At 38.6% G+C, this 17645-nt stretch overlaps 1 protein-coding gene across 2 annotated transcripts in view; it reads right to left on the reverse strand.

Annotated features, from left to right (window-relative positions):
• Nucleotides 1-851: 851 nt before the first annotated feature.
• Nucleotides 852-17645, reverse strand: part of LOC134212934 (pseudouridylate synthase RPUSD2) — a 454550-nt gene continuing 437756 nt past the window's right edge. For both annotated transcript variants that reach the window (XM_062691287.1, XM_062691286.1), the window contains exon 11: nucleotides 852-15397. In XM_062691287.1, coding sequence (XP_062547271.1) covers nucleotides 15323-15397 — 75 coding nt within the window. In that variant the 3' untranslated portion in view covers nucleotides 852-15322. The remainder of the gene's footprint in view (nucleotides 15398-17645) is intronic.

Below are 17645 nucleotides of genomic sequence, written 5' to 3' on the forward strand. Positions count from 1 at the left end.
GCATTCTAACCGTTCATGGCTTCACGGAAATTGAAACATGTCCGTCATATTATTTTTTTTTTTGGTAAGCGCCGTCTAATCTCATCTCAAACTTCTGACTTCCAGAAGTTTCTTCATTTTGTATTCTTCTGATACGCACTGTTTTGATATCTTTTCCTCGTATTTTGGTTTTGGTTCCATTTCGTGACGCTTTACATGCGAATTCCTATTACCATTGAAAAAATAGCTCAAATGTTCCAACTTTCTTTTTGTCAGGTAATTCTCCGTTCCATCCGCTTTTTATATGTACAACATTCTTATGAAAAACATCATTCATTTTCCTACTGAAATGCTCCCACTAAGTAATGGTATTTATTTATTTTTATGTTCACTTAATCGAACCTATACTCTAAAAACTTCCGTCTAAACAATGTACTGAATAATAATAAGAATAATAGGAAAACATGTGCAACGTTTTCAACTCGTATTTCACAAAACCCAGTCAGCCACCATAACATTATTATTTTCATTTGTTAATATATGTTTCGTCATCAGATACATAAAAAATCATTTAGACCTCGCAATCAAAACCAACAGCTGAAAAGGCGCACACATACACTCATTAAGAAGCAAATTGCTGCTTGGGTTAGGTCTACGTACGCCCACTCGGTTACCTTTGTTTATTTTAGCGTGTTTCAGTTGCATAAAGTATTCTCTTATTTTAGTTCTGGAAAGACTGTACTAGAAGCCGGCAGCAGTACGTTTCTGCTTAGATACTCATATCAACATGATACTAAGTTATTGTAACTAAATTCAAAGATGTTTAATATTAACTTTTTTTTTCTTCTTTCGGTTGATCTTCTTTTCTTTGCTCTACTATCTACTCGTCGTCAGAGATAGTAAAGTAGTTCTTTGTTTACGTTTTATTTTGAGAGAAGCTCGATGAACAATGATTTGTTTTAGTTTATTTAGGTTTAATTTTACAGTTGTTTTTTGTTTATATTTAAAATAGTTGCGTAGTTTATGTCATTTGTTTAGTTATTTTGATTTTGCGTGTGGTCTCCTGTTATACGATCAGAACAATTTTAAGATATAAATTATATAAAACGTAAAAAGTAGATTAAAGTTCAAATTATTGGATAAATGAAAAACTTAAAAAGACATTCGGGAAAATATAGATCGCTTTAAATTTGAACACGGCTGCACCTCTATTCCCGACCAAGATCATAGTACTCAGTAACTACACATTTCAAATCACATTTCTACAACATTGTCGAATACACGGAATATTTGTTAAATAGAAATCCATTATGATACAAATTATAAAAAATAAAGTCGTCGAAAGAACTCCGTAATCTCTTCGATGAATGCACCCGCTATGTGAACAATCTTTAAAAACTAAATCAGCGTTTGACAGGAGTATCTCAACTGTTTGTGGTGACCCTACTAACACGTGCGTTAAACGACCAAACTCATGAACTTTGGGAAGCATGTAACAACCAAACGGGAACTACGAGCAGATGGTCGAATTTCTATAGCAGCGGTGTGCGATTTTTGTTCCGGCAAACTTCAGAATTTCAAATGTCCAACATTCCAGAAGATGACTGTAGAGCAGCGCCAAAATAAGCTGTAGGAGCTGAAACTTTGCTTCAATTGTCATTCATCGCATCATCGGGTCATCGCAGTGCATCATGTCCTAGCGACAAATAATGTCGATAGTGCTCCAAGAAGCATCATACTTTACTCCATTACGAGCGACAAGTCAAGCTGGAAGGAAGAACTACCAGTAGCAAGATCGGAAAACAAAGAAATTGAATCTTCCAAAACAATTAGCGTAGTAGGTACGAATTCACATATCGAGTAGTGGTGTCACACCAAAGGTAACCGGATCCGTTCCAACGGCAAATGTTCAAGTAGATGCCTGGAACATTCTCCCTGGTATTGTATTAGCTGATTCATCATTCAATAAATCTCGTGAAGTTGAAATACTGATTGGAGCTGAACATTTCTTCCCTATTCTGAAGCAAGGCCTGATCAAGTTTGCCGACAACCTACCTACCTTGTACGAAACAACGTTCGGATGGGTTGCAGCTGGGTCACTCGAAGAAACAGAGGAAGATTCTCCAGTATGCGCAAATTTGGCTGTGTCCGACAGATTGGTAGGGTCTTTACAACGATACTTTAATCTATAAGATGACACATAACCAGCCAATAATACTAGTGAACAACAAGATTTTCCAAGAAGAACATTTCCAACGTACCTATCGTCGGAACGAAGATGGGCGATTCGTGGTCCAGCTACCCTTTCGTGAAACAGTTCAACAATTAGGAAATTCCAGATCTTGTTATTGGAGAAACGACTGGTGCGTAATCCAGATTTGATGACTCAATATGCGGTATTTATCAATGAATATCGATTATAAACGCACTGAAGAAAACGATTACCCCTTTTTCAAACATATTATCTTCCACATAATTGTGTCCTAAAACCATCCAGTAGCAGCACAAATAACGAGTAGTGTTTGATTCGATAGCAAAAACAAAAAAAAAGTCATTAAATATGACGTATTGATGACAGGAACTAACAGTCAAAGTGACCTGCACTAAAGTTTTGAACTCATATTTATACATTTTCCGTGGACGATACGAAAATGTATCGACAAATTCTCATCGATCCATCCCAAACACTTAAACAGAGAATATTTTGGAAAAGTTCTTCATCGAAAGAGTGAAAGGCATTGGAGTTTTCAACCGTTACTTACGGAGCATCAGCAGCTTTGTTTCAAGGTGTAAGATCACTTATTTAGTTGGCCCACGACGAGAGAGAGAATTATCCGGAAGCAGTAGAAGAGATAACATGAAATAACAATCCCAAGATTGGAACTTTGTGTCAATTTATTTCTAGCCAAATTATTGGACAAAAGATTTCCTGTTCTCACACCAAATATTCGTGGAATCAAATTATGGTCCGACAGTCAAATAGCCTTGGCTTGGATGAAGAAACCTTTGAATCGACTGCAAGTATTCGTTCGAAATCGTGTAGCTGAAACCAATTAATTGAATAAGCACTGCCATTGGAACTACATTAGAACGGATCAAAACCCAGCGGACGTTGTATCCCGTGGAATGAAGCCAGCCTTGTTTGGCAAAAACCAGCAATGGTGGAGCGGTCCAAATTTCCTTCGTGAAGCTAAATATAAAACAGAACCTACAGAAGATATTCCCGAAAATATAATTCCTGAGCTAAAGGATGTAGTTATAGCAAATCCAATAATGAAGCATCCTGAAATCAAATTCATTTCTTAGGTTACAGCGTGTATATGCTCATATCGCACGCTTTGTCCGCCGAGTTAGAACAATCAAGGACAAGGGAATTCCTGTATAAAGCTAACCATACAAGATATGCGTGTGGCAATGAACTACATCATCTATGATCTTGAACCAAGCGATTTTCATGAAGATCTTCAGTGCATCAAACTCAGTTTTTATTTCTGCACCTCGGCTAAATCCGCACAGCCATGTAGCCAGTGAAATTAAAACTGATATACCGGCAAAAATGGCGTTTTTAGGCTGGGTTTCGGCAAATTATTTGCTGATTTTCAGCAACTTTGCCAGAAAACTCAGCAAAAAATATGTTTGCTGGGGTACGGCTGTGCGCATCTCGGTAACAAATCGCTGAGATCCCGGTATGTTTTCGGACAATAGAACTCATTTCGTCGGTGCATTTAAGGAGTTGCGTTAATTGCTTATCTTATTTAATGACAAGCTTGTAAGAAATTAAATTGACAATTTCCTGCTACCTCGGGAAGTCTAATGGGAATTTATTCCACCAAGGTCAATTCTCGGATGACCAAAAAGACCTACAACCAATATCTCCATCGCATCTTCTTCTTGGTAGACCATTTGGAGCCAATAATTAAGCGTAAGCCATCCTATAAATATGTTCCCGCTAACCGTCTGATCAGATGGCAATACCTAAATCAACTGCGGGATCATTTTCGCAAAAGTTGACCAAAAGAGTATTTATCGACACTCCAGTCAAGAGTTAAATGGACGAAAGATCAGCCAAATGTAGAAATCGAAGCAGTGGTTTTACTAGCAGAAGACAACCAACCAGCATTCATTTCATTCATTTTTCATTTATTTAGTTTACATCTAAACAGATAACACTGAATCAACAATTTGACGCCACAATACACGGTTCGAGGCCGAATCTCTCCATCCTCGGATACGCCCCACGCTCGCCAAGTCGTTTTGCACCTGGTCTGCCCATCTCGCTCGCTGCGCTCCACGCTGTCTCGTACCTGCCGGATCGGAAGCGAACACCATCTTTGAAGGGTTGCTGTCCGGCATTCTTGCAACATGTCCTGCCCATCGTACCCTTCCGGCTTTAGCTACCTTCTGGATACTGGGTTCGCCGTAGAGCTGGGCGAGCTCATGGTTCATTCTTCACCGCCACACACCGTCTTCTTGCACACCGCCAAAGATGGTCCTAAGCACCCGTCTCTCGAATACTCCGAGTGCTTGCAAGTCCTCCTCGAGCATTGTCCATGTTTCATGTCCGTAGAGGGCAACCGGTCTTATAAGCGTCTTGTACATGACACATTTGGTGCGGTGGCGAAGTATGAAAATTGGGGAGAGTCACTACTGTTCACCCAGGAAAGGATATCATTGTTCGAGTTGTTGATGTATTTGATGATTGATACTCAGTATCAGTAAGCTTTAGATGCGGATAATCTTGAAAATATTTGAACTTCACCTGGAAATAAATTGGATTATTTCTGATGTGCAATTCGGCTTCTGAAGAGGACATTCAATTAACCACACAATTTATACAATTTGTACGTAGAATATTTGCATTGAGAGAACCTTCAGGTATAGAGTTCCTTGATATTGAAACAACGACTATAAGAAGAAATTCTGCATAAGTTGCTTCTAGGGAATTCTCCCCTGTACGTTTTGAAGATCATTCGCTGTTTTCTGTCTAACCGCTGCAATTTTGTCATCGCTGTCATGGTGATGATTGACAATGTCAAATATTTATTTTTTGCTGACGACTCTAAATTCATCCCGTCATCCCATGCCTTGTAATATCATCTCAGGTAATATCCAACATGCCATCGAAAAATGCCAAAAAACCCTGATTGATCCACCTAGCGGTGATGGTGCCTTTCTCGTGCATTATTAAAAAAATAGTATTTTGGCCATTACTTTTGAGCCCACAGTCTAAACTGGTCAATTTTCAATAGGAAACAACATTCTGTGTCGAATGCAACTTGCAAGCAAATCGGTTAAAGATAAGTACCTGAACAATTAGTGTCATTTTTTTACGAAATTTTTCAATGAAAAATAGTATTTTGGCCATAATTTCTGAACTCATAGTCCGATCTGGCCATTATTCAATAGGAAACAAAGGGACAAGATTCTGCGTCGAATGATTAAGTGCTTCATTTAATTGGGTGGGTGCGCACAGATACACACACATACACATAGACATAACCTCAATTCGTCGAACTGAGTCAATCGGTTTATATCACTATGGGTCTCCAGGCCTTCTATAAAAAGTTTCTTTTTGGAGCGATCATATGGCCGATCATACTAACCCACAATGTACTACGCGTCTCCACGCACGGTTCATACCAGAATGCTGATTTGCCGAGGCGTGGTGCATTGTTCCCTAAGAGTTGCCTGCTAAAAGACGTTTTACCTCGTGAGCTTTCCGGAAACGAAATATCACCTCTTATTTCAAATGTGAATATTATGAATATGATTAAGATTTTCTTTAATTTTAAGATGCCATCCGCTAGCTTTTGTTTAACTGTTGCATGAAGTAAAAATACCCATGAAAATCGATACAGTTGAGACATTAGAGCAGTTTTAGCTTCGGTAGGACATATTGCCCCACCCCCCTCCCCTTCCTCTATTGTAACCGAGCAACGCTTAAGCAAGGAAATAAAGTTAATCTTAACTACACTAAAAAAATGAATTGTGGTAGATTATTTCTAAGCATGAGCTTCCGACAAAACAAATAAGGATGATATATGCATAGACTGATGGTTTAAAATAAAGTGCTCATATTGGAAAAGAATTACGAAAACTTGCTCGTGGATATCAATAAAAATTCTGTGGAAACTACAAATAATATTTCATAAAGATTCCTGAGAATTTCACGTGAAAAATTCGAGAAATCTCCCAAGAAAATTCCATTCTATTTTTTGTGAAAATCTCGAAAAATTACGATTAGAAATTTCCAAATATGTCCCTATATAAACTCCTAAAATTCTGCATTATATAGGATTCCAAAAAAAAATCAAGAAAAGTTTCCCATAGACATTCAGATGAATTTCCACAAAATACCAAAGAACTCAAGTTTTTTCGAGAAAATTCTGAATAGTTTTCTGTAAGACTCCCGAGAAACTTCCCGTGGATTCCGAATCATTCCCAGTGGAAACATCGATGAACTTCCTGTAAAAATGCCGATAAATTTGTAGAAAGAGTCCTGTGAAGATTCCTTCCGGTTGATATCCAAAGATTCTCCTAAGTAAAATATGAAAATTTCGCAGAACTTTCCGTGAATATCTAAAAAATTTTCCGGAAAAATCTCCCGATGAATTTTGCCAAGTAAATCATAAACAAGTCATTTACTAAAAACAAACGCTTCATGCTCCCAGAACACTGATAATTAACACGAGTCTAACCTTGGGCTGAATGTCTCGTTGATGAAAAAAATGATAGCGAGAACTAAAAAAAAAGAGAAGAAAAACGCGATTTGATTTTTGATAAAATAGTCGTCAAGATTGTTACCGACACGTTTCGCAAGCTCTTGGTTCAAGGGGATTACTATCCTTCGGCATTTGATTTTGATTGAACTATTCGCTATAAATAGAGCCGACTGTATTGTGAGTATCTCGTGATGGTACATAGCTTCGGGGGCGCAGATTGATGAGTATATTCAATTTTTAGCAGTGATAGTTGGTATGGAGTCAATGGGGAAAGCTTATTGTATATGTTTTCTTTTCATTAAATAATTAGATGTGAATTAGTATGTATGTATAGGAGCTTACCAGTAATTGTTTCCTCTTTTTTCCGCATTCATCACTTTAGTTTTTTTTTTGCAAGTTTATGTATATAGAGATAGCTACAATGAAAGTACAAAGATGAAACGCTTTTGTGTTCGAGTTTGATTATTTTTTTGACTTTGTATCCGTTTTGCATGTGTGATTGGTTGATTTTGATTTAAGATTTTGACGAGTGACGTTATCGCTCATATAAAATATGTGATGATTTATATTTTTGTTTAAAGTTGTGGGAAATATTGAAATTTATGATTTTTTTTTTGTGGCAAACATTGCGATTGCATTTTCTTCGTTAAATATCAAACTATTTGTAAAGAACTACAAGATATCGCTATATGAATGGAAAGTGTTATGTGGATGTTATTTGTTCTCAATGCACTATGAATGTAGTAAAAAATTATTCACTTCAATATCAGAACACCTGCCAAAACGTTTTATCCGTCCGTTTTCACCACGGTCAACTGTGTATTATTGTACAGCTTCATACTTCTTATATTTAGATGCGCTTCTAAAAGTGTACATCTCTGTTGTCAGCTACAACTATCTTCATGTTTTATTGATTCTTGATTTCACTATTATTATCGACATTTTATCATTATTATTCTCATCTCCTCTTCATTATCAACTGTTCATTTTTTTGTAGTTTTGTTTGTTTGTTTTTTTTTACTACGAAAAGGCACGATTTGATTTTAATTCTCAACGACGACAACAACAACTCCTGTAACATTGATAGTTTTATGATGGCTTCATAAAAGTTTTTCTTAGAACAAATTATAGCTTTTAAAACCATCAGAAAGGATTAATAATCTTTGGGAGACGCACTTCTGCAGTGACAATTTTTCTTCTTTTTAATATTTTTTGTTTGTGAAACAACTTACAAAAACGATCGTATGAAAGAACGCAATGAATAATCTCTTGAAACTATCCTCAGGAGGGTGATATTATCAACCACTTCGAAACATTGGCTAATATAATTTAGAAGTAACGAAATTATAGAGAAGCAAATTAAACTTTATTGATCAACATGATTCGATTGGAAAGAAAGGAGTATCGATAACACAGCAAACAAATATGATTAAATGATGAAAATTTGCTTATCAAATTTTCGATTGTAACATAAACTTATGGGCAACCTAAATTATAAGAATATACTTCATAATTGGACACATTTTTATGCGACAAAATAAGATAATAACTAACAAAGTTGTGAACTGGCATTTTCTTATTCTTACTAACAATTGCTTCGGACGATTTTTGCCTCAAAACAAAACAACAACGAAAAACGCAGAGATGGGATTACTTATACATACATTGATTTAATATGTTTTAGGTTAAAATTATTTGAAACGACAGTGTTCTACAAATTACAACATAAATGGACACTAACTAAAGTACAACTAATGAATTTGTTGGCATTAAATAAGTGAATTGGATTCTACTAAATAACCGTTATTGTCTTTTATCCGTTTTCTAGGTTATGTAATGCTTGATGCGTCATTCCCCCTCTCTGATCGTTGAGTGCCATTTTTTCAATCTTTCTTGTTGAAAAACGATCCGGAACTTTCCCCCACAGATTTACTGAGATGCTACGGAGTGAAAGAATTTCATATCCCGACCGATTAGGCTTCCTGAGCTGGCTGAAAAGTCGGTCAAAAGTGATTTGAAATTCGCGCCTTGCACTTTGTTGGCCTCGTACAATCGACTGCGTTTCCTGCTTTTCGCAAGAGGATGAGAAAACTCGTTCGGAGTAAAAGTGTGTTGTTGACGGAGTTTTCAGGAGACTGTTCTGCGTATTCCTGCAGTCAACTAAAAATAAAAGCACTCGGTGCTCAGGCAAAGCTGAGCATTTATAGGAACTAACCTCTTTGTAGCATGTCCTCGACTGATTTCGATAGAATTCGCATGTGTTCAAATGAATTGAATTTCTAGCTCAATCTCAAACAACATCAAAAATATCAAGGATAAGGAGATTAAATGAGGATGAATTTTAAAATTCGGATTTCTGGCACAATTTTGATCACTGAGAAAACTTCACCGATTGGAATCCTTCTTATCAACATTACCTGCTTTTCTTATCACGTTTCCTTCCGTTTTCAACGCTTTACTTGTCTGCCACTGCTAGGTACTAGACACGCATATTATCCTATTCATAGAAGAAGAAAATCGTACAAATTCGAAACAAACGAGCAACTTTTTCTTAAAATTCGGAACTCGTGAGTGTAGCTTTCGTTCTGTTATTAATGCAGCAGTTTCTTTCCTTTGCTTCATTATATAAATTTTTATATTTTCTTTTGAACGAAAGTATGTCTTTTCACAAGTTTTCCCCCCGAAAAGTCGGTGTCTTCTTCACTAATGAAGGCTTACTTTGAAATAATGATGATGGAAGTTGAGTTTCTGACAGTGACTTGACACTGTTCCAGGCCCACCTCTCGTTCAACTGATTGATATCAACGAAGTCACATGTTTTGTAATCGCTCGCCTGAGCAGCATACCCAACTGATGGAACCAGCGCCAGCGTTCTGATTGATCATGCTGCATGCAGGCCTACTACGATTGGGTTCATCTTTCTCCCAGATGATGGGAGAACGAAAAACAAACTTTTTCCCCCATCGCACAGGAGTAGGTATGAAACATTGATTCCCGCCCCAGCGCGAAAAAGTTTCCTGAAACGAATCAATTTTCTTTTTCCCCCAATGGCCTTTTCATTTCCATATTCTATTATCCACATTTCGTTGGATTGTTCCCATTAGTTTTTTGTTGGCCTCGATGCGTGTTCTTTGTCGTTATCAGCCTAATTTCAGTCTGATGAGAATAATTATGGCGATGTAGGAGCATACAACGTGCGAACTTAATTTCAATAACAGGAAAGCAACTTTGATTAATTACGCTCTGCCTTTGTTGAAACCATCCAATTAAGTAATCAGAAAGAAAAAATCTACATCTCATTTAAAATATAATCTCATTTAAACATGTCGCTATGAGAGTAAATGTGCTCCCAGCGATAAATGCATAATTTTTCGGGAATATCCACACAGAAGGGTGAGTGAGCCGAAAATAGTAAGTTTCGTGTGCATTGTTTCGATTAATTCGACATAAAAACTCCATGCCGATTTATTACATTTTCACATTCATTGAAATTACGTATCCAAATCGATTTATTGCGATCGGTAGATTATCGGTTGCCGTTGTAAAAATTGGATTACGGGGATTTCCATTTATTAACCACTTTACTGCCGTTTGTATCTCGCTTTTAATTCATTGATTTCGATAAATGTTCTCACGCGATTTTTTATCCGATCGGTAATGAATTTCTTATCGCTCGTTTTCAATTATGCACATGTCAATAAGAAACCCAAAATAAAAAAAATATACAATTTTTGTTAGTAAGTTCAAAATTACAATTGAAATTCAGCTCTAATGAAAATCTCTTCTGTTGGGAAAGCCATTAATTCGTTATGCGGCTAACTGTCAACAGTCAACCTCATTATCATCACTGCAATCACCGCCATCATATGTTCGCCACTCTCTCGCGCATCCCATATTGAGCGAAACTCTTCATTAATTTCGCTGGTCATAGATATTAAAATTCAATTTGGTTTTAATTAAAATTGCTAGCAATAAACATCGCGCTGCTACAGCCACTGCGGGGCCAAACACTCGAATAACAATAATGTTTCTGTCACCGGGTTGCGGTTCAGAACTTTTCAGCGTTCGGGCATTGAGTACCGCCTCTTCCTCACCTCTAATAAAATGCTCTGTGGTGCAAAATACAGCAACAGCTTGCATGATTTGCTGGTTAACACGAATTACCAACCTAATAATAGTCGTCCCGCGACTAATGGAACTGTCGTGCCCCCGACGCGCCGTGCAAATCATCGCAGGTAAAATATATTGCGATTTCAATTTTGTACTCGGGCCAAACCGCGACTACAAAGTTGAGAGTTTGTGGAGTGTAACGAGATGGATAAATATATCTGCAGTACAAGTTTGACAAATGAAGCTTTATTTTGAGTAAGTTTGTGAAAAAAAAACAAAACATTTAATTTATTTAACGCTAAATAGCAAGGCGGACGAAAGAAGGATGGCAAGATATCGTTAGGCTGGAGACGTTGCTCTCATGCCTATAAATGGCAAACAATTATATTCATCAAAAAGTTAAAGCGAGACTATTGAATTAGTAAGCGGTGGGCCACATTTTGGCACCTGAGTATGAACTAAAAGAATTCTATTCTTGTTTCAGAAGTGAAATCGGAAAATATGAAGATCTACAAAAAAAATCTGAATTGTTTTCAAAAAACTTTTATCATCGAAGTTATTTGTTCTAATTATGAATTCTAGAAGGGTCCATAATATATCAACCAAATCCGCAATTTATTAGCCTAAAACAAAAATTTTATGATCCACTTTACCAATTTTAATCATGTTTTGAAAACCATAAATTCTTTCAGGACTCGAGGAATCCCACAATACCGTTTCAATAAATTCAGGAATTTTATCAGGACGTCAAGGTTCTTATTCGCCATTCTGGTAAAAAATCAACGTTTGGTCGACTTAAACTTGACTCATTCTTTTCCATTGTGCCTGTTTTGATTCCAAGATTTTCGCTTTAGTTGTCGAACTGAGGTAGAAGCCAACAATTTGCACGCACATAGCAAAAATAGAAACTACTCGTCTGTCATGCGAAATAATTGAATGTGGTCAAATCAACTGTCACCGAAAGTGTAAGGAGATCTTTTACGGACAGCTTCAGGAAACCGGAAGGTGATGAGGTGTTGACAAAAAGAGTGGCCAGCTGTGTTAGTTGAACCCACAACATCGCCGTTCGATATGTTGTGAACAAGGTGGGAGCAGAGTCTGCAATCGGGTATCAAGCTAAAAAACGAGCCGGTCTTTCGTCCTGCAAGGAGATGCTGAGTCGACATCGCGACGATGTCGGATTTTGAGCACAGTAGGCAGAATTTAAACAGTTCGTGAGCAGCAATTTTATACGGCAATAGATTGCTAGTTTTGCAGTGTTATTGTTTGCCTGATATCTTTCATTTGTATCAGTGCGCATTACATCGGAAAAATACCATAGGTTTAAAAAAACTACCTACCCAAACTTTCTACCAAACGACCATTTCGACCAAATTACATTTTCGGCCAAATGACCTACGCCAAACGATTGATTCGGCTAAACGGCTTTTTTGACCAAATTACCTGTACGGCCGAACAACATTTTCGGTCAAATGACCTTTTCGGGCAAACGACTTCTTCGGTCAAATTACCAGTGTCCCTTTCGGTCATATGTCGCTTTCGGCTAAATGACATTTTCAGCTAAATCATATTTGACCTAATAACTGTTTCGACCAAACTTTCTATTCATCCAAATGGAATTCGGCTTAACATGTTATTTAGTCAAGCGGCATACGAACAAATTGCTTTCCAATTGTCAAATGCTTTTCGTCTAAACAACGGGAAATCGAAACATGTCATTTGACTGAACAAGCCATTCGGCCGAAATTCATCTGGCCGAAAATGTCTTTTGGTTGAAATGGACAAACAGCCGGAAATATTGTTCAGTCGAACTGGTTCTTTGTCTGAAAAACATTCGGGAACAATTTCGACCAAGCTTGACATGTTGAACAGACGAGAAGTGACCGCTTACGCTGCTCCGAGAGGCGGATGCGTCAATTGCTAGCCCTCTTCTCTGCAGACTCGAACCGGCATCACCAACATAAAACCTCCGGACCACTTATGTGCACAACAGCAGTCTCCGATTGTGCCTAGGACGGCGTGCTACCTATTCGGCATATGACCACCGTTGCATTTAGTCAGTTAACTGGAGAAGATCAAGCCCAGATATAATATCTGCTGCCTTCTTGATCGAGCTAACGAAGCTTTTAATCATACATGTAACAAAAAACAAACTCGAGCACTCTTCTGGCAATAGGTATAATGAACAGATTGCAGTTTTCGACAATCTGGAGATCGAGCTGATGTATCGAGATCAGAGGATCGAGCCGGCATTGAAGTCACCTCCGACGACGGTGCATCGCCATCGGATCTCTATTCGGTGTTCTTGGCTGAAGCTGTCTCTCCTTTTGATTAGTACTCTATCATCCGGGTCATCCAATCAATTCTGAATAGCAACACCGAGCGAATGAAAACGCGAACATGTGAATGCGCCACCTAGGCCATTGAGTAGCATAATCAACGATCGTCTGCCCGAATGGTAAACCATTCCATCCTCCCGGGAAAGAAGGTTCTAAACTATCTCGACTTCACTCCCGACGCACTGAGTTACTCAAGAACAGGGCAGCGTCACTGTGAGACATGTAAATGACAAATTTGGAATTGCCACTCAATATCAGCCTTCTCCTCCATATTCCGCACACAACGAACGACATCTCGAACATCTCAACGACCCTGAGGAGCAATCAAGAACTGCTACCTTTTCAAAAAGATTTAAAAAACTGGCTATGACAAATGATGAACCCATTGGATACTGAGCTACGAAATAACCCCCTTAACGACCCGACTTCGTTAAGAACAAAGGGGGGGGGGAGTGGTAGAACATGTGTTCTCTCTGGTTGAAAAAAAAAATAGATTAATAGGAAATCAACTCAAATAGCTCCAATAATTTGATTTCGGGCTGCAAGTCTTGATAAAGAAGACAATAAATTGCATTCGGCTCCGTCAAGTTTTCAGAAAACTTCTGAGCCTTAATAAATAAATAAAAAAAACCATTTCTGGAAAGTGTTACTACGTAAAAGCACTCTTACGTATCCCCTGCATATAAACGACAATTTAATAACAATATTCTTTTGAAATCAGAGCCTAAACAAGCACCAAAAATTCATTTGATTACACAATTCAATAATTTTTTGAATTACAGAAAAAAGTTTTCTAAATCACATCGATTAAACAGATTTTGGGTTGAAATTTCATATAATTTAATATTTTCAAACTTGTATTTCCAAAACGATTTTGTCATTCCACGTCTGATCCCCTTCAATTTCGTAATTGGATTAGATGAAATATCCACCAAAAACATATTTCCATCCAGGTTACTACAAAAGATCCTACGATTCGCCCCCTTCCCGCTTACAAACAGAGCAAGGTCCGATAACGCTCGAAACGGTCGTTAAAACCATGTTGAACGCATAGATTACCCACTACCGTAACGAAGTGGAAAGCCACCTTGTCGGTCGCAGCACTAGGAAAGACAACCACTTACTTCTGTTAGTTAATGCAAAGTGGAACTTTTTCCTGCTTGTTTTTCTCCACTCTTCTGCCACTGGATGGCGGTGTACTTTGGCACAGACAAATTTACATAATTTCCGACGAGTTTCCTCATGCCTCGTGATTCCTTCGCCATTCAGCTAATATTGCACGCCTCACGCCTTCCTCTGTCTGTCTGTCTAGCTGTCTGTCTGTGGGGTGGGTGCGTCGATATTAGACCTCTCTTAGCTATCGAATTAAATAAAAATTACAGAAACAACAACGTCCTCCTCCTCCTCCATCCGTGTAGCGTCTTCACAATGCTATACTACTTCCTAAAGAAATACAGTCGTAGCTTGTTGCTTCGACTTTCACATTCTTTTTTCTGCGTTCAAGTATGTCCTTATGCCATAACGTCTTCTGTCCTGCTTATATAAATACACTAAAACTTAAAGACCTATTATTATATGCTTCCACAAGAACTAACATCGCCCCCTTCTTGTTTTTCTTTTTAATTAAATCCGTTTTGATAAATCCGTTCTCATTCTATCGGCCACGACTGCTGAAGCCCCCACTATTAGTAGAGGAGCTGTGAGTCGCAGCCCTCGTTCTGCACTACTGAACATTGTTATTGTTTAGGATTCACGATGACCGCGCCAAATTAGCTTTTTGGCTGCCCTATTTGTCTTTTTGCTTGTCTACTGAGTTGTTGGTGATGCTGTTGCTCATTGTTGCACTTCCTACCATCGTCATCGTCGTCGTACATTTCATAATGTGATCACTTTTCGGAACACAGGTTCAAATCACACTCGGGTTTTGGTCACAGTTGCTTGCTCACTACTCCTTAAGTGTTTCATCTGTCTTACGGCTTAATTCATACAGTTTAGTCCGAGTATTTCTCTACACCCGGATATTTATACGTACTTTACACGATACGGACACCTTCCTACTGCGGTGCGGCTGGATTCCACTTGGTCGTTCCCACGGAAGGATTATTGAATTCAGTGAATGTCTCCGTAGTAATCCAGCGGTAGCAGCATGGCGGCGCCGTTGGCCAACGCCATTCATTCGAAGTCGGCGTCGTGCCAATCCACGCGGGCCCATTCGGGCAACTCGGTTTCGTACTCCCAGCCGGGGCCCTGTGAAATGGAAAAGAAGAAAAATGGATCATGTTAGATGAAGGTTGACGAGCATGATGGAGACGCGTGCTTTTTCATAAATATCAAATTTGTGAATTTGTTACAATCAGATTTAAAATCTGACAGCACTGTTCTGTACTGTGACGAGAATAAACAATTGAAATTCACTAATGCAAACACATTAGTAGAGAAGTGAACCGACATTCATATCACTTAGTCCATTTGCTGCTAAAAAAACAGCGGCGAAAAAACTCCTCCCTCCCGATGCATACAAATTCTTGCAAATGAGCATGGATTAACATGACATTATAATTAAAATTTCAAATTGCATGGACTGGACACTTCCGTTCCGCTCGATCTCCTTTCCGCACTTACTCAGATAGATACCGTTCTCTGCAATGACGATTATAATGCATGATGCGGGATGTTCCACGAATTACTGCATGCCAGTCAACGCTTCAAGCAAGGCTGACCAGCGGATGGAAGGACAACGGCAGCTAGGTACTACATGGAACCTCGGATTAATTCTTTTCCCACTCACATTTTGCATTCATCACAGTCTCGCCGGCACGGCGCTCATCGTCAGTCGAGGTGGATGCAATCGCTGATGCGGAAATGTGAAAAACGATTTAATTTTCTCAAAAATAAGCGAAAAAAAAAACGTTCCACCGCATTATTGCATTGGTGATGACACTTGTCCCGTTCCAGAATGATACGACAGCCGGTGGACAGTGCTGTGTAACTCACGTCATGCTCGGCATATCGTGGTTCGTTATCTTTTCCTAGGCTGAATCTGAGTGGCAGCCGGAGGATGCCTTCCTGTCTGATGACGATTGCATATTGTGGCACACAGTGACTGCAGGTCGGGTTAAATCACGTTTCTCATATTTTTTACCGATCAAAATTGCACTAAATATTCTACGACCTTAAACCACCTAGCTCCCCTCTTCAATATGTTAGACATGAAGAATACAAATATTGAAAGTATTTGTTAGATTCTACTTTTGAAAAGTAAAACAAACTAATTTGCGACCGATCTGGTGAAAAGTTACTTTCTGGTGTTAATATTTACAGATTTACATTGTTTTTAAGATTCCGAAACATTCATCTAACATATATTTGGGTATTCAAAATTGACAGCTTCCCACTGTGAAACCGTTATCATCCCACAAGGAAAGCCACCCCTCCCGTGCTGGACGGCTGAGTGCGACCGGCACTTGAACGATTTAAATCGTGTCCTTTAAATTGATGTTTTCATTACTCGGTTCAGCTGGTGCCAACAAGTTGTTAGACGAGATGTGCGCTAATTGAAGAGTAGTGTCAGTAGCTTCAACCTGGAAAATGCATCGCTGGCGGTGAACCATGAACCTGCGCGCTACACACATAAAGGTTTTTCCAAACCTACGAGATTCTATCGCGAGTACGTCAGAACTAGCTGTGTGTTGGCAAGATTGCTGGGAAACCCGTCGCGTAGGTTTGGGGGAACCTTAACAGTGAACGACGAGTGGCATAGACAAGAGAAAGGGGGTGATTAAGAGAGGGAGGCGAGGCGGTCGTCGTCAAAAGTGCGACAAATGTTTCTTGCCCAAGTGTCTGTCTGGTCCAAGCACATGGTCGTCCCGAGTGAGGTGCCGTTCCAACGAGATGAATTTATATTCCTCATGACTACTATAACTAGGTGGTGGCATCATCACTGCTAGCCGGAATGCAGTGAGCGCAGTGATAATTTGTAGTACAAATTTGTATATTTTTGCAAGTCTCGTTCCTCGGCGTGAGAACATGTGTTGAAGGCTTGCTTTTTTTTGTGTACCATTCACTTTGTCATGCCTGAAAATGGACGAGCTTACGCCGGAGACTGATTATGCCAAAACACAGCACGCAAATAACAAAGTGACATTATGAACATGTTGGTGCAAAAAGTCCATTGGGACGAGTTTTTCTATTCTCTGGGAATATTATAATGAAGTTGGCATTTCACATTGAGGTTGTTTCTGTCGGCCAGATAAGACTTAATGAGGGTGTGCATCATGAAAATTACGCATGGGTATTACTTGTAAGAGATGCACTTCAAAATGGGTCGTGTTTGCGCTTGCTGGACAACGTTGCTATGAAGTCATAAAAGAAAAAGTAATTCAAATTTTATTTCTACGAAAAATAGAGAAAAACGAAAAACCAAAAATTGATTGTGCAGTAAAATTAATTTAAAAAAACTATCAATGATACAAAATGTAGCTTTCTAAAAAAAATA

Source organism: Armigeres subalbatus, chromosome 2 (genome assembly GCF_024139115.2).
Source record: "Armigeres subalbatus isolate Guangzhou_Male chromosome 2, GZ_Asu_2, whole genome shotgun sequence".
NCBI classification, from domain to species: domain Eukaryota; kingdom Metazoa; phylum Arthropoda; class Insecta; order Diptera; family Culicidae; genus Armigeres; species Armigeres subalbatus.